The 20868-nt window shown below is 47.4% G+C and overlaps 1 protein-coding gene across 2 annotated transcripts; it reads right to left on the bottom strand.

Moving 5' to 3' along the window:
* Positions 1–99: 99 nt before the first annotated feature.
* On the bottom strand, positions 100–18518 carry KLHDC4 (kelch domain containing 4). Of its 2 annotated transcripts, XM_033157025.1 has the most exons (13): positions 18318–18518; positions 17218–17309; positions 16812–16890; positions 14701–14799; positions 12687–12823; positions 10992–11084; positions 9511–9670; positions 6053–6122; positions 5470–5678; positions 3359–3767; positions 1228–1359; positions 667–801; positions 100–636 (listed from the first exon to the last, which is right to left on the bottom strand). In XM_033157025.1, the coding sequence occupies exons 1-13, from the start codon at positions 18414–18416 to the stop codon at positions 626–628; spliced, it is 1725 nt and encodes a 574-aa protein (XP_033012916.1). In that variant the 5' UTR covers positions 18417–18518; the 3' UTR covers positions 100–625. The 2 variants fall into 2 exon arrangements, with proteins under 2 accessions (XP_033012916.1, XP_033012914.1); XM_033157023.1 differs by having other exon boundaries at positions 100–801.
* Positions 18519–20868: the final 2350 nt, after the last annotated feature.

Below are 20868 nucleotides of genomic sequence, written 5' to 3'. Positions count from 1 at the left end.
GCACACCTGTCAGATGCAGAACAAGATGGGAGCTTGGTACATCCCAGCTCAAAAGGTTTCCCATCTTCAATACTGCCCATTAAAGAGGAGAAAGCATCCTAACAGACAAAAGAACCTTTATTTATAAAATCTGCTGAAATGGTTAAGTCCCAGTTCCTGGTCTGATGATGGGAGCGAAAAACAGGAGCCTCCTGAAACTCTCAAACATTTAAGTATGAAACTCAAAGCTTCCAACAAGAATAGCCAAGCTTTTAAGCACCTGATCCCTCTAATCCACCAACTCCCATCCAAGCCTCTCCCATTTCCTCTCCTCTTCCTGCCTCCCCTCCTTGGAAGGCATTCCTGTGCCAACCAGGGTTACGTTCACAATATCACAAGGGAACATCCTCCAGCCCCGAAGCACCAGCAACCTGACACAAAATCAGCAGGAGCAGATGAGGGAGAGGGAGAGAAGCGCTTGCAGGGCTAGAGGTGGCCTTCTAATCCTTGGGGCTGCAAACTGCTCCCTTACAGCCAATTCCTAAACATGCAGAAAGCCAAGTGGTAGTTTCCCCTGGAAATGGAGAATTGCATGTTTACACAACAGTTGGTCCAAACGCTCATTGAGGGGCAGGCAAGACCTCGCCTAGGCAGACCCTTCGTGGAAGGCCTTTGCCATTGCATGCCCCACTTTCACCATCTTCTTCTCTTTGGCGTCAGGGCCCATCTTCTGGCGGGCCAGTTTCACCCAGTATTGCTCTGTCCTGGAGAGATAGTCCGTGTAGTTTTCATCAGGCTGCACAGCGGGGTGATCTTCCTCTGCTGCAGAAGGCAGGAAGAGAGAGAGAGAGAGAGAGAGAGAGAGAGCAATGAGGAGGAATAATTTTTAAGGAATAATTTTATTGGCCAAGTATCAATCATACTTGGAATTTTGCTTCGAGCAAAGCAGAGAGAACCACCTGCTCTCTTCCAGGTGTAGCCCTCCACAGACAAAAAAGATGCTGCACAAAGAATGCGTAATATCCTATAGCAACTCCACTAAAATCCCCAACAAATCTCCACTTCCTTACAGATGAAGCTTGAACTGCACAATTCACTGCCAAATCCACTTAACAAAAAGTCAAGCAGATTACCTTAAAGCTAACATTTGGCATGCAAAGTCAAGCGGAGACAGGAAACACAAGCGTCTCCTTTCCAGCACATCTGAGAAGACGGGTGCTCTTTTCCAGCTTTTTTCTGCGCAAATACCTTCATCCTCGCCCTCAGCATCGTCAGAGTCCTCTTCTTCATCTTCCTCCTCGTCCTCCTCCTCTCCTCCCTCCGCACCTTCCACATCTCCCTCGTCATCAGACTCCGAATCTTCAAGCCATTCCTGAGTTTCTGCCGCAGCCATTAAAATTCGCAGGTATAAAAGGGAATACAAAGTTAGCAGCAGGAACAGCAGCTTCCCCATCTGGCCACTTTATCTAGAATTTCATCATCATCAGGTGACCAGCAGCTACTCTTTATATACCTGGGTTTACAGTGGTGGCTGTCGAGGGCAAACAGGAGGTTGTGCTGAAGATGCACAACTTTATCCCGGCCTTTGACAGCTGAGATGCGTGCGCATTCAGGGCCCAACCTGTGACTGTAATCTGCTTTTAATTCTGAATTTTTAATTGTTGTAGCCCACCCTGAGACCTGCTGGTGAAGGATGGGCAATGCTTTTAATTAACGGTACAAATAATAATAATAATCAGTCAACACAGCTGCCTGTGTCCAGGTATCATGAAAGGCTTGTGAGCAGCAGAGGCTGAGATTTGTTTTACTTTATTTAAAGGAGTCATATCCTGCCTTCCCACTAGAAGATGGCACTGAAGGCAGGTAGCAACCTTATTTAAATGACTGTGATTAGCTGTGATTCCTGCATTGCAGGGGGCTGGGCTAATGACCCTTGAGGATCCCTTCCAACTCTAGTTCCGTGGTTCTATGACAACGGTAAGTGGGGAAACGAAGTGGAAAGACCTGTGGGATAACCAAGAGGAGTTTGCGGCTGGTGCCTGGGGCTGCGGGCAACTGGGGCTTGCCAGAGGCACTCAGCCTAAAAAGGAGTCAACACACAGACATGACGACTTTGGTGGGATTAAGACAAAGGTTTCAAAGTCCAGACACAAATGAGGCCAGACAACTTAGAGCCAAAGGGCACGGAAAAAACGTTTTTCCCGGGGATTAAGCCAGGCCAAAATTAGACTTTGTGTGAGCGCACTTGATGAAATCCAACGCTATTCACAGCCTCAAGAATTAAAAACAGCCTCAGCTGCAGGCTGCATCCCCATCACCTGTCTAATTTGCCAGCCTAAATAGGCTTTTGTCCCCAGTCAGCTGCAGTCGTGTAGTAAAATTAAACACAGCAGCACTCAGATTACTAGGAACAGTTTCCAATGCCCAGGAACTTGATGAGATTGTTATAGAAAAGGCTTTCCTGAAGTTCTGACTGTCTGCTGACGGCTGTGGGTGCTCCACATGCTCCTACTGGTTTTGTGTCAATGCTCAGTGTCTGGCACAGAATCAAGTATTTTAAGAATAAGGGCTTCCTCTCAAGTTTCTAGTCCTTATGTTTGCAGAGACAGGCTGTTAAAAAAAGACAATGCGGGTAGCGCCTAGTGAAATTTCAGAAGTCGTGTTGGATGGGCAACAGCAGCTCTAATGAGCTTGCAGCTCACTGGAATTTCTTGTGGAAAGGAGTTGGCAAACACTACAGAATCAAAGCTCCAGCAACAGAGCATGTTTGTGTTTGTGCCGCCTTGGTAGCTGTTCTATTTAAATCAGACAAATGAGCAAAGTGTGCATATTTTCTGTGCAATAGACAGGTACATAAGAGCCTGCAGGATCAGGCTTGTGACCCAAGTAGTCCAGCATCCTGTTCTCACCTTGGCTGACCAGATGCCTGTGGGAAAACTGTAGGCAGGACCCCGCTACCTCCAATTGCTGTGTTGAAGTCCTAACACAATTGAGGACCTGATCAGATGGAAAGACTGTCATCTATCGTTAGCGTTGTGAAGAGGGTGGCAATTACTGTGTTGTTTTATCCTTCTGGTCAGTGTTGTAGATTTTGCTTCTGCTGCCAACTGGGGAAGGGCAAGGAGTCAGAACAGCAGTGTCTGATCTTTGGCTCCAACAGCTTTTGGGATTTCATCAGGCAGCACCAATAGGCTTTTAGAAAGCTTCAGCCATAAGGACTAGCAACTTGTTGTTGCTGTCGTTGTTTTAAAAAATAAATGAGAATTTGAATTCTTAACATCAATGACCGTTGCAATTGCCTGGTGTAATGGCAGAAGTACAGAACAGAGAGCTGGCTGCAAGAGCTCGAAGCAAAATATGGCAAGTGGCTTCAACTTACTTGGGTCCATCTCCACGAGGACCTTCCATTCTTCCATCTTGTGGAGGTCAATAGCATAAAGGTCGTTCAGAGTGAACTGGCGGTCGCCCACCTCAAACATCCCTCCGTAAACATAGAGCACCCCGTGCTTGACTGCCAGCATGGCGTTTGAGCGTGGGCATGGCTCCACCTGCTGGCTGGAGGCCTCATCACCCGTGCCATCCTCTTCATCCTCCGACTCAGGATCCTGCAGCTCCAGCTCGGGGGCCGAAATCACCTGCTTGATAGTCATGATGGTCCCATCCTCCGCCACCACCTCCTTGACGATCTCCACGGGGCCCGGAGGGAGCTGCTCCTCGCTCTCACCACCTTCACAGCTAGTCTTTGCCACAGGCCCTCGACGCCGCTTCTTCTTCTCAGTCTTTGGGCCCTGTTGAGGTTGGAGGGAAGGAAGATAAACACTTTAATGGAAGCAGGCCGAAGCCCAAAGGCGAAGGTCTGCACAACTTTTGAAAGGCAAAGCAGAACGGACAACTGCCACCTTCCTGACAAACTCATGAAATTTGGCAGGAATTGGTTCTTTATCCGGTGTGCTCTCCCTCCACCTCTCCAATTCTGCTGACAGGGAGCTGACCTGAGTGTTCAGAAATGGTACAGTGCTTCTGGCACTGGACCACTTTAAAATGCAGGTGGGAATTGCATGGTTGAATTTTTTAACAACAACAACAACAACAACAACAACAAAGCAGATGGTCGCACTGGGGTGTAGGCTTGGCTGGAGGCTTTCCCCTGGTGTGCTAGCTTTCCTTTTTTAGGACTTTGTGATGATACACAGGGAGCATTCAAACACACCACTCCCAACCTGCTTTCTGAAGTGGTACTAGGGCCCTTGTATATATGGGACCGCCTCTCCTGGTATGCCCCGCAGAGGACCATAAGGTCCATGAATAACCATAGTTTAGAGGTCCCAGGCCCTAAGAAAGTCAGACTATCCTCCACCAGGGCCATGGCCTTTTCAGTGATCGCTCTGACCTGGTGGAATGCTCTGTCCCATGAGACTAGGGCCCTACAGGACTTAACCTCCTTCCGCTGGGCCTGTAAGACAGAGCTATTCCGCCTGGCCTTTAATTTGAACTCAGCTTGATCTTTTTATTTCCCTTCTCTCCCCCCCCCCTCTCCTTTTTATGAAGATTATCCGCTCTGGGACCCCACAGCTAATTCTCCCCTGGCCTACTCACTGACCCAGGTAGGACTAATTTAGCCAGCTAGCCCTGGTGACTATCTAATGTTTATTGGGTGGATTTCCCCCAAATTGATTTTGAACTTCGAATTTTATTGTTATTCATGCTTTTATACTGTATTTTTATGCTGCTTTTATGTTGTATTACAATTGTTTTAAATTTTTTGTTAGCTGCCCTGAGCCCGGGTTTCTGAACCGGGAAGGGCAGGGTATAAATAAAAATTTATTATTATATTATTTATTATAATCCAGGTGGGATGGCAACACGTGCATTTTGCTGAATGGGCAGATTAGTCCATTGTGATGACCGCAAGTAATCTATTTTGTCTTATTCATTCCTTGCATTTATATCCCACCTTTCCTCCAAGCTTGCAATGGCGTGCATGACTCTCTTCCCCTCTGTTTTATCCTGACAACAACCCTGTGAGGTAGGTTAGGCTGAGAGGGAGAGATTGGCCCAAGCTTCATGGCTGAGCAGGGATTTGAACCCTGGTTCTCCAGGTCCTAGAACAGCATTCTAACCACTGCACCACCCAGGCTCAACTCTCTATGTTACAAGAGGTCTGTGTGAGTTGAATTGTACTGCAGGTGAAAATATGTAGGTTCTTTTCTTTCTTTTCAGTTTTCCTTTTTTTTTTCATTTGGCAACTTTGTGGTGGTCATGCACACATCCCTGATTCCTCTGCAAGGCCAGGGGGCTTGTAAACCAAAATGTGAAACCCTCAGAACTTGCACAGGGCTCTCAAGTGCTCTGAGCACTTTCGCCGACATTTTGCACTTGCTGCATTTCTTAACAACAACCCTGCAAGGCAGGGCAACATGATTATCTCCACGTTGTAGGGCTAAAGGCTGCTGAGCAAGAGTAACCCCACGGTTAAGAATCTTTCCAGACCTTTAGCTGTCCAGGAAACCACCGGTTCTTCGCCAAGTCGTAGAAATAAATATCGTTAAAGAAGTCTCCTTCGAGGTCCTCCTCCTCTTCCTCATCGTGGACCCCACCAAAAAGAAGGGACCGGTTGCTGGGGCCCACAGCCACCGAGAAGCCAGACCTGGGGGTCGGCTTCACCCCTGAAGAACTAATCCGAGCCCATGTCCACTTGTCTAGGAAACATGAAAGAGAAAAGGAGTGCTTCTTTCTTTCTTTTTAAGGTGGGCAGCATTTGCAAGTCACAGGCAAAGGGAAACATCATGAAGTCTAAGGTCAGCAGAATGTGAGCAGAGTGCCTGCTTGGAATGAAAAGCAAGACTTTAAATCCTGCCTCCACTCCTCTGTCCACCCCATACCTCTGAAATGGCAGCTCTGTCACCCATCCACCTGCTTCCCCCGCCACCCCACTTGTCGAAGGCCACCTGAAGAGCAAATAGCTCCAAAAACCTCACGTATGTAAGCCAAGCCACTACACTGAGAATCGAACCCAGACCAGGCCCACCTTCCTATGTATGGAGTCCAGGCAGCCTTGAGCCCTCCTGCTTACCTGAGCTTTCCGCCTTCAACAGGAACAAATCTGTATGAAGAGTGCCCTTGTCAACGTCTTTTTTAATTCGCTGTAGGAAAAAAAGTTTGATTTTTTAAAAATCTAGCTATCTATCCACTGCTTAAATAAAAGAAAATCAAAGTGGTTGATATACAAAATGGTACAAAATTTCCATTAAAAACTAATAACTAAAACAGATTTTAAAACTGTGAATATAATAAAATTGTTTTTAAAAATAAACAGATATTTAATACACAAAGTGTACATAAGAGGTCTGAATAAGTCCGAATGGGTTTGCCTAAATATACGAGTTTTTACAAAAGGCTTTCCTCTGCAAGCCTGGAACAGAGTTTACTGAGACACAGAAAGACTGAAATGCAAACAAGGCTACAGGCCAAAGAGTAACCACAGCATCTTCTATGACTTTTAAGGAGTTCAGAAAGTGCTTCACGAGCGTTATCCTGTAATCCTTACAACAGAAGATAAGGCAGGCTGGTGGCTTTCCAATATCTGATCTGCCGCCACATAGAAGGTGGAACAGGCTTGCTGAGAAACGTAAGAGCCGCCTGCTTGATCAGGTCTATCTAGTTCAGCATCCTGTTCTCACGGCGACCAGCCTGTCGGAAACCCTCAGGAGGACCTGAGCACAAAAGCTCTCTCTCCTCCTGTACTTTCCAGCAACTGGTATTCAGCATTACTGCCTCTGGAAGCAGAGCATAGCCATCATGGCTAGCATCCATTAATAGCCCTCTCCACCATAAATTTGTCTAATCTTCCAATTTGATGGCCATCCCTGCCTCCTGCAGGAGGGAGTTCCATAGTTTTAACTATATGCTGCATGAAGAAGCACTTTCTTTTATCTACCCTAAATATTCCAACACTCAGTGGATGCCCATGAGTTCTAGTGTTATGAGAAAGGGAGGAAAACTGTTCTCTATTCACCTTCTCCGTGCCATGGATTAACTTTATAAGATTAGATCATCTCATCTCTTACACACCTTTTCTCTAAACTGAAATATCTAAGACACTGCAACCTTTCCAACATAGGGGAGTTGCTCCACCCCCTTGAACATTTTTGGTTGCCCCTTTCTGAACCTTTTCCAACTCTGCAATATCCTTTCCCAGGCGAGGTGACCAGAACTGAACACAGTATCCCTAATGTGGTCACACCCAAATGTGGTTGTTCTCTCTAGAATGGGCAGTAATTAAAAGGACACAGATTTTGACTTAGCATTGTGGCGGCAAGATTGCTGCACTGAGGGTAGGACCAGATGACACCCCCCCCCAATGACCCTTCCAGCTCTATGGTTCTGTATGATACAACAGGTCTCAAGCAAGTGTCAACACACAACAGACTTGTGATTCCACTTGTGGAACCTGACCCATCAACATGAAGCGTGGAAACAAAGATGATCTTCACATATGACTTTTGATGATAAGGACTAGAATCAAGGCATTTTAAAAGGGATGTTTCAGATTGCACCATGTCCCGTGCAAAAAACACCCAGCAAGATCTTGCACCTGCTTAGGACAATCCCACTGCACATAGCATCTTGCAAAGGGAGCCAGTGTGGGGAAGTGGTTAGAGTGCTGGACTAGGACCTACCAGGTCATGAAGCTCACCGTGTGACCTTGGGCCAGTCCCTCTCAGCCTAACCTACCTCACAGGGTTGTTGTGCGGATTAAATGAGGAGGGGGAGAACTATTTACGCCTACCTGAGCTCTTTGAAAGATGTGGGATATACGGTAAATGCAATAAATTAATTTAGACTGTAAGATCTTGGTAAGGCTATATAGGCTGCTAACGTACCTGGGTGCCCCCTGGTGTCAAATCCCCAAAAGAGGAAGAGGGGGGAGCTCCGTAAGCCCATATATAGCAGGCCAAAACTAGCAAGCAACTTGAAGCTAGGCACTACAAGGCCTTTCCAGCTCAGAAGAGCAGAGACAGACAGATAACAGCATTGTTTCCCCCACTTGAAACCACATTACCCTTGTCGCAAACCACCAAGTATATATTTAAAAACATCCACAGACACCTTGCACGCTTTGTGGTTTGTAGATTGGTGCAGATGGTGGGAATAGGAGGAGAAAGCAAGAATGGGGCAAATCACTGATGCCTTGCAAGAAAGGGGTTCTTATTTTCTGCATTCAAGCAGGAGCTCTGACCTTTTTCAGCCAGGGGACAAATCTGGACTTGTGAGAAAGTGCTCTGGGTGCCAGGCACAAAATGGCTGCCAGAGAGGGGGGCTGGCATATAACAAAATGGCTGATGCGGGGATGTGGCAGGTCACAAAATGGCTGCCACATCTAAAAGAGCAGGAAAAAAGAGAAAGGATCACAAAATGGGGCAGGCACCTACATATGTCAGCCGCTGCTGCGCTTGCTCACCGGGACAAGCTTTTTGCCCCTCTGTGGGTACATGTAGGCAACCCCTGAAGCAGGTGAGCATCTGCACAATTGGAAATCCAAGCAGATCCCATCCAATTTGGCAAAGCACACTAATGAGAAAGTCAGAAAGTAAAATGAAAAAGAAAAATGAACACAGGAGAGCAGCCCCCATTTCCTTCCAGACAAAAAGTATCAAAAGAAGGGGGTGGGCGATCACAACAGTCTAGCTTTCTGCTCATGCTATTAGACATCTTCATCATGTCTCCCCTTAATTTCTAACATGTAGAATACAAGCCAGCAGAGCTGAGCTGAGCAGCAACACTCAGATCTGCATTTAGCTACAGTCTTTGAGGCTTGCCCTCAACCCAACCTACTTCCTGGGATTGTTTAGAGGCTTAAATTAAACAGCAACCTGCTTAGAGCCCTCAAGGATTGGGCAGGAAAGGAAGAGGCATTCTGGAGTTAGCACTATAGCCACAGTCTAGTTATCCACTAGGAAAGGCAACACCAAGGCCTCCATTCCATACCCTTGACTGATGAAGCAAACAGGAAGGCAAAAGACATGAGACTGGAGAGGCTCAAAAGGTGGTGTCCCTCTGGCTGTTCAGATGCAATAGCTGCTAATGAGATTTGCTTCCATGCTCTGCAAAAGGAGGGAAGTCGTACATTTTCTGTACGAACTGCAACAGAGCCCAACTAAACAGGAACATTTTCACTTTAAGAAGTCTTGACCACCCAAATGTTCAGTCTGATTGACCAAAAGCTCTAGTCAAATTAGGCTCAGTGATCAAACTTCTTGCAGATCAACAACTTTGCTGAATGACTAGGGGCAGAGAGTGATACCCCCCCCCAATGTGGAAAATCTGAGCCACATGAAGGGAGAGCTGTCCCAGAAAACAACCAGCCCAGAGTGTGCCTCTTCAGTTATGTGGGCATTGCTACAAATGATCCAGAGCCCCAACAAAACACAGATAAGAGGAGCTAGCCTATTCCTTGCAAACTCACTCTTGGTCGCTCAGGGAACTAAGGAAGTCAATGTTTTCAATAAGGCAGTAAAAGGCACCACTTACCTGCTTGGAGTAACCTCCATAGACAAGGATGTTGCCTTCAGGAGTGGTAGCTAGATGGCAACCAGACCTTGGAGCGGGGGCAATCCCAGAGGGAGTCAGCTTGGTCCAGGCAAATGCGTCCAGGTTAAAGGCATAAACATCATTGTAGTAGATGTAATCTCTGATTGGAACAAAAGCAGCAGGCAGAGGTACTGATAAGGCGCATGGTCTGAAGGCACATGAACCTTGCTGAAGCTATTGGACACCCTGCCTCTTGCTTGGAGCACTAAGCTGGAACGCCCACGTCACTGGCACTCCCAGAGATTGCGATGTACACCTTAACATTTGGAAGGCAGAGCAAAAATGTACAGTATAAGCACATGAAACTCGTCAGGAAGTCTCTTGCTTCCTAAAGTTGCTGTCCCTGGTGCTGAATGTCCAAAAATCCTTACTCTCTGATGCGTGGTGACAAAAAAAAGGAGTCATTCCTGGAAGCAGATTCCTGAAAGGAGCCTGTCTGAATTCCACTCTTTCTTTCTTTCTTTCTTTCTTTCTTTCTTTCTTTCTTTCTTTCTTTTAATGATGCTCCACTCTAGCTTCCAGAATATACTCCAAGCTTGGCTTTAGATGCAACATATAAGATACTGAGAACATGGAGCAATCCAAAGGCACATCTAGTTGAGCATTCCATTTCCCACACAGTGGCAGATCAAATATCCCAAAGAAGCCCACAAACAGGGCATGAGTACCTTCCACACTGTTTGCTTCTACTACCTGACATTTAACGGTATACGTCAACTGAACATGAAGGCTCCATACAGCCACCATGGCTAAGAGCTATTGATAAATCTCTCTTCCAGAAATCAGCACAATCCACTTCAACATCTGTGTAAGCAAGTAGACACCACCGTGTCTTGTGTCAGAGAATCCCACAAGTCTATTGTGTTAGGGTGGACTTCCCTTGGACCATCCTGAATCTACAGCTAGTCAGTTTCATTGGAGTTCTTTCTAATGTTATGGGGGAAAGAGATGACGGTTTTCTGTGGCCACGTTCTCCACCCCATTCCATCACATGACAGACCTCCGTCCACAATGTCCCTAGTCCCTTAATTCCACCCCACCTCCAATGAAAGGGAGTTCTGTAGCAGATCCACCTCTCCATGAGCCCTTGCCATCAACACATGGCACACGGTGGAAGAAATGAAGTCCAACGATTGGAGATCAGCTGACAAATGGAACTCCATTGACCAATGGAACTCCACTGACTGGCAGCATTCAGAATGGGGCGCAATGAACAAGATGGATCGGAGGCAGGAATGGGGCAGCTGCTGTAGCCCTCCAGATATTGTCGGACTCCCATCTGCACAGCCATTGCTCAAGGATGATGCGTATGGAGACTCTAGCAACATCTGGAAGGCCACAGGTGAGAAGCCCCTGGCCTATGGTCTGCTGGGCAGAAGCCAACCCTTTCCAAGTGAACAGAAACCACAGCGCCGACTGACCTTGCACTTTCATGGAACCCTCCGAAGAGTATCAGCTGCCTCTTGCACACCACCATGCGGTGTCCGCTCCGACCCGAAGGGCCCCCAGAAGCCCTGAAACAGAAGTGAACAGAAGTGAGCAGTGACTGGAGAAGGCCCCACTGTTTGCACATTGCCAGTGCCTGCTTCATACCATTTGGGGGGCGGGGACTGAGATGCCTCTGCTTCCCCACGTGTTGTTGGACTCCCAACTCCCGGCAATTCCAGCAGTCAGCAGGACCAATGGCCGCAGGGATGGTGGGAGTTAGGACTCCCAAGGGCCAGAAGTTGCCCACCCCAAATTTAGGGAACAAGAACATCTATTTGGCTGCTTGTTTTTCCCGTAGGCAACACACTTGCCCTCTTGGCTGACAAACTACTTCTCCCCCACCCCCACCCCTGCCCTTTTTTATTTATTAGAAACAAAAGCTCCATCTCCACCTCCTCCTTGGGAAGAGCTCCAACATCTGTGCTGATGAGAAAGTCTGCGGGGGAGGCAGCCCGCCTGTGTTTCACTGCTATCCTGACAGCGTGTCTGTGTGTAAATCAACTTTCTGCTCCTCCCTCCTTCTGGCATTTCGATTTGCAGAAAACAAAAAAAATGAGAGGGTGGGCAAAACGGGGGCCAAGGAGGTCTTACTGACAACACAGTGTCAGACGGTGCTTCTGCAGAGGAGTGGCAGAGCCAATGCATCATGGGCAGAGGGTCCCAGGTTATTATTTATATCCTGCCTTTTCTCTCCAAGGGACTCAAGGTACGTGCAGGGTCCTCCTCCTCCTTCTCATTTAATTCCCACAACAACCCTGAAAGGTAAGTTAGGCTGATAGGCAGTGACTAGCCGAAGATCATGCCTGGTGAGAGTCAGGGATTTGAACCTTGGTCTCCCAGGTCCTAATTTGGCACTCTAACCACTACACCAGACTGCCATCTTCAGCTGATCAGATCTCAGGCAGGAGGACCTTGGAAAGCCTTTGCTTGTCCAAGTGGTTGATACTGAGCTAGGTGGTCAGACTTGGAATAGAGCAGCTCCGTACAGAAGGGTATTTCCACTGTAGCTCAGGGGTAGAGCATTTGCTTTGCATGCTGACGTACCCAGGTTCAATTCCCAGCAGCATCTCCCAGTAGTGCTGGGAGAGATTCCCTGCCTGAAAACCTGGAGAGCCATTCTGCTTGTCAGTGTGGACAATATTGAACTAGAGGGACCAACAGTCTGAACTGGTGCAAGGCAGCCTCCCATATTCCTGCATGTTCATATAAACCCCAACGTGCAGTTTCATGTTTTAAGTATTTCCTCCAGGTAGGAAAAAGTGATCACATATGGAAGACAGCATTGCCTATTTGCCAACCAGGTAAATTCACGCTTTATGTTGTCACAATTTCCTAAACACTCTTCAATATTTGAAGATGCTCTACCTTTCCAATCAGTTGGGATCAGAAAGTGAAGACTCGCTTTGCCTACCCACTTATCACACCCCTCTACTAAGGTTGGGAAACATCTGTGGCCCTCCCAGACACTATTGGACTCCAACTCTGATCAGCCCCAGCCAGCTGATGGGAGTTGGGAGCCCGGCAACATCTGGGAAAGGAAAAAAAGAGACGTTTCCCAGGACTGGACTCTGGCAATGCTGCTGCTCAAGGAGACAAGCAGCCTATGCATTATGCCACACCTCACTTACTTTATTTGCTCCCAGGTCTTGCTGGCCAAATGCAAGACCCAGAGATCTTTGTAGTGGTAAAACTGCTCCCCGTCTGGTGAAGCAAACTCCCCGCCAAACACCCAAAGCTGTCCGCCACCCTGAGCTACCACCACAGCCTGCCAAAGAAAGAGAGATAGATAAGAAAAAGTTAGGGCAAGTTTTGTGTAATTTTCAACATGTGCAATACATGAACAGCATCTCTCATTAAACCTTACCAACAACACTGCCAGCTGGGTTGTGCTTACCCCCATTTTACTGTTGGGACAACCAAGGGCAAGGCTCTATATGTACAGGTCATCCAGAATTCACAGATGTGAACCAGTTTCAAGCAGTATTCCTAGCAATGAGTAGAGCAATTCATGCCCTGACAAAGCCAAGCCTGTGACTTTAATAGCTGAAAGGGGGTGGGGGAGAGATGGCACGATTGTGGAGGTTTCACAGTTCAGTGGTGGCAGATGGGTCTTATTGCCTCAACTCCTGGGGTGCATTTGGGCTAAAGCCTTCAGAATCCCTTCGTAATTCAGAATGGACACCAAAGGATAACAGTGTCACAAGGAAAGGAATCTAGATGTTCTTTCTCTGCAGCATACAAAGTAATTTAGCAGACAGGACTTTTTTTCCAAGGGTGACCCCTCAAAAGGAATTCCAAGGAATTCCCTGCCTCAAGAGATACATTTGGCTCTCTCCTTGTCATCCTTTCACCAGACCTTGTGAATATTTCTTTTTCTATGAGCTTTTGGGAAGAAAAGTTGGTGGGGGGAGGGCGTTAGTACTGCTGCAGTTGCCTTGTGCTGGGACTGCTGGGTTGAATGAAACAGTATTTTTATGCTTTGATCTGGGCCAAACGGTGCAATGTATGTATGCAAAAGCATACTGCAACTCCAGGCCAGTGGTGGCCTACAGTAGTTGGATGGTGGCCCAGAAATAGATCACATGTAAGCCAAAGGTAGGTCACACAAAGAAGCCTAGAAGGATTCTGCTGCTGCTTGGTAGGGAGACAGAAAGGCATATCCAGTAGAACTAATTTAAAAACCGGTCCAGGTTGCCGGATGAGGTTAAGAGTGGATCCCAGGAGTTGATCTGTACAGGTTAGACTAGAGTCCTGCTCCAGAGAATGGCTTGTTGTGGAAAATTACAGCTTGTTAAAACACCACCTGCTGGACACTGTCATTTATGACAGGCAGAATTTTACAGAGAGAGCACACACACAAACACAAAGAGAGCCCATCCGTTTTCGAGCACCAGCATCAAACTCAGTGGGTTTCTCTAGCAACATTCTTGCATATATGCTTATTTCCACATCTGATGCAAAATAACCATGCAACTTTCTCTCTCCTTCTACGTAAAAATGTGAGGCTGTCATTGCTGTCCCTTATTGGACAGCAATAAGGTGCCACGACACAATCTTGGATTTGCATGAAGTCAGGGTGAGGTAGGAAGGGAAAAAGAAGACAGGTTGCCCGACACAAGGGGCAGTGGCATGGGAGTCAGAAGGGAGAGACACTGATGGGGAAAGTGGTTTTAAACAACAGCAGAAGTTTGAGCAAAGCAGGAGCAGAAGGAACTGAGAGGGAAATGGCAAAGGGGAGGAGGCATAGGGGTGAAGATGAAAACAGGAGCGCAAGGCAGGACTGCAGAACCAAAGACAGAGGCAGCTTCAGAAATGGAGTTGGGATTGTGCATAATAGTTGTATGAGTTGGGAAGGGGAATCCCTAGTGTGGCGCAGCAGCCCCTAGTGTGCATGTGTGTCACTGTGCCTATACTGTATATTTATATGATTTTAAAGTTAAATATATGTTGTATTTTAAATTGTTATTACCCGTCCTGAAACCTTAAAACAAACAACAATTAATATACTGCTACTCTGAGGCAACACATGGTATGATGTTGGTGAAGGAGGGTGTCAGGAGGGCCTCTGCATCAGCTCTGTAACCCCTCCTGCTACTACGAACCCTCACCTCCTAGAACTGCTACCTGGGGCACAGCATATACCTGATGGGCACAGCGGCGCGGAGGGGGGTTGGGGATGTCAAGTTTAGCCCAGCTGTTCTTCCGAATGTTGTAAACAAACAGCTCGTTGTACAGGAACGTCTAGAGGAAGAGAAAGAGGAGGCGGAAGCTTGCTAGAATATGTAGCTTAATCAACACACACACGTTCCTTTGATTTATTAAAATACTTGTATATGGCAATTTAATAATAAAAAACCCCAAAGTGATTTTCCACAATTATATCTATACAAATAAAAAACCACATTAAAATTCATTTATTTTTATAAATTTATTTATTTGGTTTTTCAAATTAAAGTTTTACACTCAGATATCCAACATACATCATAAAAACAAGATTACAAAGAATCTCCTGGACTTCCCTCCATGCTTTTGTGGGTCCTATCATTAATCATTTCCTCCTGCATCTTTTATAATAATCCAAGTCTTTTATATCTCCATCATATCCAAAATTCACCATTAAACTGCAAGTGCTATTCCAATCCTGCTAATGGTTTTAAACTGTAACCACATTAAAATTTAAAATAATGGATCTTATGTGTATACATAACCTAGCACAGAATTTTTTTCCCAGCAAACGTTTAAAGGTGAATTTAATCTAGAAGGCGCCCGATGAATCTTCACCAGTAACAACATGCCACAGGATCAGGCCAATGATGCTGAAGACTCAATTTCACATCAATGCCAAATGAGCTTTGGCAACTCATAGAATGGTCAACACCACCCTTGCAGATGATCTCAATGATCAAGCCAGGATATAAGGGCTCAGGTGATCCCTAAGCTACCCTGGACCTAAGTTGCTCAGGCCTTTGTAAACTGATGCAAGGATCTTTAACCTGACTTGGTAATAGATGTGCACTCAGTTTCTTCTCTTAGTTTAGAGCAAACATCCCCAACCTGTGGCCCTCCAGATGTTTTGGCCTACAACTCCCATGATCCCTAGCTAACGGAACCAGTGGTCAGGGATGATGGGAATTGGTAGTCCAAAACATCTGGAGGGCCGAAGGTTGGGGATGCCTAGTTTAGAGCCTACCCCATCCCTTAAGTCTTGGGAGAGGTACTGATGCCAAAGCATTATTTTAAAAGCTCCCACCAGGATTTTCATTTCCAAGCTCTTTGAAGAGGGACAAGGACACTTCTGCACCCTAGCCAGTGCCCAGAGCTAAACAGAAATCTATTACATTCATAAAGACTTCTAGTTACCAAAGCATGGCCTTTTTTAGGTACTGGGGGGGTGAAGGTGCAACTCCTAGCAACTTTACCTACCTCAGAAGGGAACCCTGGCATTAAGGGGATAGGTGCTTGGGAAGACATGGTGGCAAAAGCCAAGCAGGCTCCTCCACAATGAGCGGACCTCCAAGAAACCTGTTGCCCCATGTTGAGAAATTATGGGCTGAAGGATGAAGCAGCAGAGGAACTGTCCGCTTCCCCCACTGCACCAGCCCAAAGAATGCTTTGTACAGAAAGAGGGAGCGGTTGGGGGAAATGACTCAATTCCTATACTGCTAATTTGAGACCACAATCAGTCTGTGACCCAAATGTCTGACTCTGTCTCTGCAAATTCATAGTCTGGACAAGCTCAATTTGGAAAGAAAGGAGACCAGCTCCTTTTAGACAGCAGCAGGAGGGCTGTTCATGTGCAGAGAGGCCAAGGAGATGAAGGAGATGCTCCAAATCTGTCTCCAAGAGTTATGAACTCCTAAAACATTGATGATGGCCAGGCAATCACTCTTGGCCCTTTTAATGGAACCTGCCATGCCTGTGGCAGCTGGAACGTCATTACAGCGGGCAGCATGAACAGGCAGTCCCATTTATTCAGGGACCCTGAATAGCTCCTCATTCCAATAAAATAATTTTGTGCAAAATCACTGAAAGGAAAAAGTCAAGGCAGAGTTTATAAGCAGGGTGAACTGGGGTTAGGGCAGGGCTGGGGAGCCCATGGCCCTCCAGATGTTGCTGGAGTACAATGCCCATCACCCCTGCCCATTAGGCCTGGGGCTGATGGGAATTGGGAGCCTGGCACCACCTGGAGGGCAACCACAGGTACCCTGGGTCAGGGAAGGGGGCAGGAGGATAGACAAAAGGATATACTTTACTTTTTTGCCATTGAAATATTCACCTCCAAAGAGGATTAGCTCATCTTTCTCAGGATGTGGAGACAGAGATGCGTTGAGCCTGGAGATGGAAAGGTGGGGCAGATATAAGAAGGGGCACAGGCTGGGGAGCTGTTCCATGCGTACCGTGCAAAAGTACTTTAGAGCTTTATATAACTCCATCCTGCAACACTTAAGGTGACATGCAAAAGCAGCCACTTTCTGAGACGTATGAAAAAACATCAGTAGAAAAAATACTAGAGAATAAAGTCAAACGATGAGACTCCTCTGATCTTTTAGTTATTCTGAATGCTGCGCAATCAATGCTGGTTCAAGCAAGGCTGGTAAAATTATTAGGGGTTGTTTGTAGCCCACACTTCCAGGAAAATAAGACCCCTGTGCACATTACCTTGGGGAGGGCGGGGGGCAGCTTGTCTCAACCACTTGAGTCTTCTTAGCATCCAGCGTCTGGAATTCCGCTATCAGAGCTTCAAGATCCTCCTTTAAACAGAGACAGTCTGTTCAAGAGCATTTCACAACCAGGTGCCCTCCATATGTTGCTGGACTACAACTCCCATCAGCCAGCACAGACTGAACCACAAGATCTAGAAGGAATTTCCCATCCTCAGATGATCTGGGGGCTTATTCTATTACACTGTTCTCTATTTTCTTGTTCTCTCTCACCTAGTACTGCCACAGCCCCCCAACCCTTTATTTTTAAAAGAGCTACAGCTTAGTGGCAGAGCATCTGCTTTGCATGCATAAGGTCCCAGGTTCAATCCCCAGCAGCACCTCCAGGTAGGGCTGGAGACACCCCCTGCCTGAAACACCAACATCATGGGAGAGGCGTTTCCAGTTACCCCACCCTTTGCCCTTGGAAGCCTCCTAAGCTGCTGGAGAGGCAAACTGAGCAACACCTTGGTGCTTCTAGGACTAAGACGAAATGCGAAGCTCCTTTATTATTTCCGCTACTGGACGCTGTGTGTTGTTTAAATAACCTTGCTATATTTATAGTATCAGAATGTGGGTTTTTGTTATTATATTTGTTATTGTTCTACTATGTTACGAAACTGTAGCCATGTTCTGCTATGTGATTATGAAATTGTTTGAAATGCATCCATTTTTTTGTTGTAAGCCGCTTCTTTGATCATGATTGTATTTTGTGGGAAAGAGGTACAAACAAAATGAATGAAACGAAACCTCTGGAGAGCTGCTGCCAGCCACCACTGAGCTCAATGGGCCAATAGTCTAACTCAGTATGAAGCAGCTACCTACGTTCGTATGGACTGCATTCCTCCCCCCCCCGCCCCCATGGCTGATGCACCTTTTTTTTTTTTAAGCGGAGTGGGGGCTGAAGATTGCACAGAAATTCAGCCAAGGGGGCTTTTTTTCTTCATCCAGTAAATGCAAACCTGTTGAGATTCTGCCTGCAGCGAAGCTCTTAAAGGCACAGGAGTCCCGGCGGGAGGGAGGGGGCAGCCCAGCCTCCTCGCAGCCCTTTGGGCTCACCTGCTCCTTCTTGGCCCTCTTGGAGACTTTCTTTTCCATCTTGGAGGCTGTTTTCTCAGCCCCCTTCACCTTCTTCTCCTTCTTGCTCTTCTTGCCCATCTTTGCAGCAGGAGAGGCCTCCTCGCCAGCCTCTTCCCTCGGCACGCAAAACACACGTGCCCCGACCCAGCCTGGCCTTTCCCCAAGACCCCAAACAAAGGTCATTTCCTGCCGAGGGAAGGAGCAGAGGCGGCAGGCGGGATCCTTCTCATCCGCCGCAAAAACGAGACTACTGCCATCTGCTGGAAGGGAAGGCTCCCTGCCTGGCCTTCGGATCTGGCGAACAGTCTGCGGTTGCAGACAAAGCGGCCCGATTTGATGCGAGTCGGTGGCCGCTTATTCCGTTTGGACAATACGGCTTGAAACCTACCTCACAAGGTTGTTGTGGGGATTAAAGGAGGCGGGGGGGGGGAGGAAACCATGTACCACCACCTTGAGCTCCTTGGAGAAAAATACAAAATATATTCTTCCCTGGAAAAGATTGTTTGTGATGGATAAAACAACCCCAGGATGTAGGTGGACATTTGAATAATTTTTATGGATTAGTAGGAATCAGATTCAAAGCTGTCAACCTTTCCCTTTTTTGCGGGAAATTCCCTTATTATAGCATTGGGAAACAGCAGGGAGGGTTGACAGCTTTCTGTATTGCAGGGGGTTAAACTAGACAACCCTTGTGGTCCTTCTAATTACAACTCTAATTCCAAGCCTCATCAGCTCTTGCAAGCATAGCCAATGGCAAGGGATGATCATGGAAATTGTAGTCCAGCAACTTCCAGAAGGCCACAGGTTCCCCACACCTGATTTACAAACCAATGGGAGAACATCTCCTGCTTCTCAAAATCAGTGAACAAAGGGAAAGGATGGGGCTTTTTTTTCAGCCAGAACTCACAGGAACTCATTTCCGGCACCTCTTGGGTGGGCGCCATTGCCATTATAGCAGAACAAGGGAGGTGTTCGTGGTGAGTTCTGGCACCTCTTTTTTCTAGAAAAATAGCACTGGGAATGGATATCGAAGAACTGGAAAACGTTCAGAAAAGGGCAGCCAAAATGACCAAAGGACTGGAGCTGCTTCCGGATTAGAAAAGTTTATAACATTTGGGGCCTTTTAGTTTAGAAAAAAGTTTGGTAACAGGAGATGTGATAGGGGAGTACCGCCTTGCCACATTTCTCCTAGCCTAGCACAGCACCCCCAGCACAACGACTGGCTGAAGCCCAGTGGAACCACTCATAGGCCAGCGCCTCACAACAAGACTGGACCACCTTCACCCCGACAGGGCTCAGGACGAGGCAGTGGTTGGGGAAAGTAGGGACCCCCAGACCTTCCCGCGCCCGAGACCCCGTGTACGCAGAGAACTTCGGGGCGGGCCCAACATAGGTACCCACCACAGTCACCAGAGCGACCAGCCCTGTGTTGTATGAGGTGCTAACGGGGGGGGGGGGGGGAGAGAGAGAGAGAGAGAGAGAGAGATGGCGCCGCCACTGCAATCAGCTACAGCAACGATTCCCAGGGGGAAACTGGGAGGAGGGCTGGACTGAGGAATCCCAAGGGGACAGCTGGGAGGGGAGGCCCGTAGAGCAGGAGGAGCGGGCAAGGGAGGCAGAACTAGTACCGGTAAGTCCAGAGGTCACCGCCGAGGCCGATCAGCCACAGGAACCAGAGCCACGACCAAGCGGACCAGCGGTGCCTGACCAAACAGCCCCTTCGAAACACCCCAGACCACAGCGCATACGTAGGCAACTTCCTTGACGAATACAAATGCTAACCTTGTGGGTGCGACAGAAACTTAGAGGGGAGGGGTGTTATGTACTAAGCTTGGATCCTAGAAAAATAGGCAGGTAGGATCCTAGAATGCAACAACCTGATTGGCCTGCAGGAGCAGCCCAATCAGGCCCCAGGAGGAAGTCAATCAGCCTGTTGGGCAGGTAGGATCCTAGAATGCAACAACTGATTGGCCTGTGGGAGCAGCCCAATCAGGCTCCAGGAGGGAAGTAGAATCAGCCAATCAGACGGGACCCATTGTGTAAATAATGTATATAAAGCCGGAGGTTTTGGGGGAAATTCATTCACTGTTTTACAAGCTGCAATAAAGAGCATGAAATCACTGCGCGACTCCAAGTGTATTTCACATGGCATGGAGAAAGTAGATAGAGACAAGTTTTTCTGCCCCTGCCCCCCTCACAGCACTAGAACATGTGGGCATCCAATGAAGTTGGAAGTTGGAAGATTTGGGACAGAGAAGAGGAAGGACTTCTTCATGCAGCACATAGTTCAACTATGGCTTAGCCTTCCACAACAGGCAGTGATGGCCGCCGACCTAGATTATTTTAAAAGAGGGTTAAACAGATTCATGGAGCAAAGGGCTATGGATGGCTGTTAATCACAACAGATATGCTCCGTCTCCACAGTTGGAGGCAGCAACGCTTCTGAATACCAGTTGCTGGAAACCTCAGGAAGGGAGAGTGCTCTGGTGCTCAAGTCCTGCTTGCAGGTTTCCTGCAGGCATTTGGGTGG

Source organism: Lacerta agilis, chromosome 8, assembly GCF_009819535.1.
Source record: "Lacerta agilis isolate rLacAgi1 chromosome 8, rLacAgi1.pri, whole genome shotgun sequence".
NCBI lineage: Eukaryota > Metazoa > Chordata > Lepidosauria > Squamata > Lacertidae > Lacerta > Lacerta agilis.
Note: the sequence above shows the minus strand (reverse complement) of the source record. Positions and strands in the feature narration are given on the sequence as shown.

Coding starts and splice junctions, on each gene's coding strand:
- KLHDC4 (XM_033157023.1), bottom strand. CDS start 18,416: ATGGGCAAGAAGAGCAAGAAGGAGAAGAAGGTGAAGGGGGCTGAGAAA. Junction 14,800..16,811: donor AATATTTCAATGGCAAAAAA/GTAAAGTATATC, acceptor CTCTTCCTCTAG/ACGTTCCTGTACAACGAGCT. Junction 12,824..14,700: donor CGCGCCGCTGTGCCCATCAG/GTATATGCTGTG, acceptor TTTCTTTGGCAG/GCTGTGGTGGTAGCTCAGGG.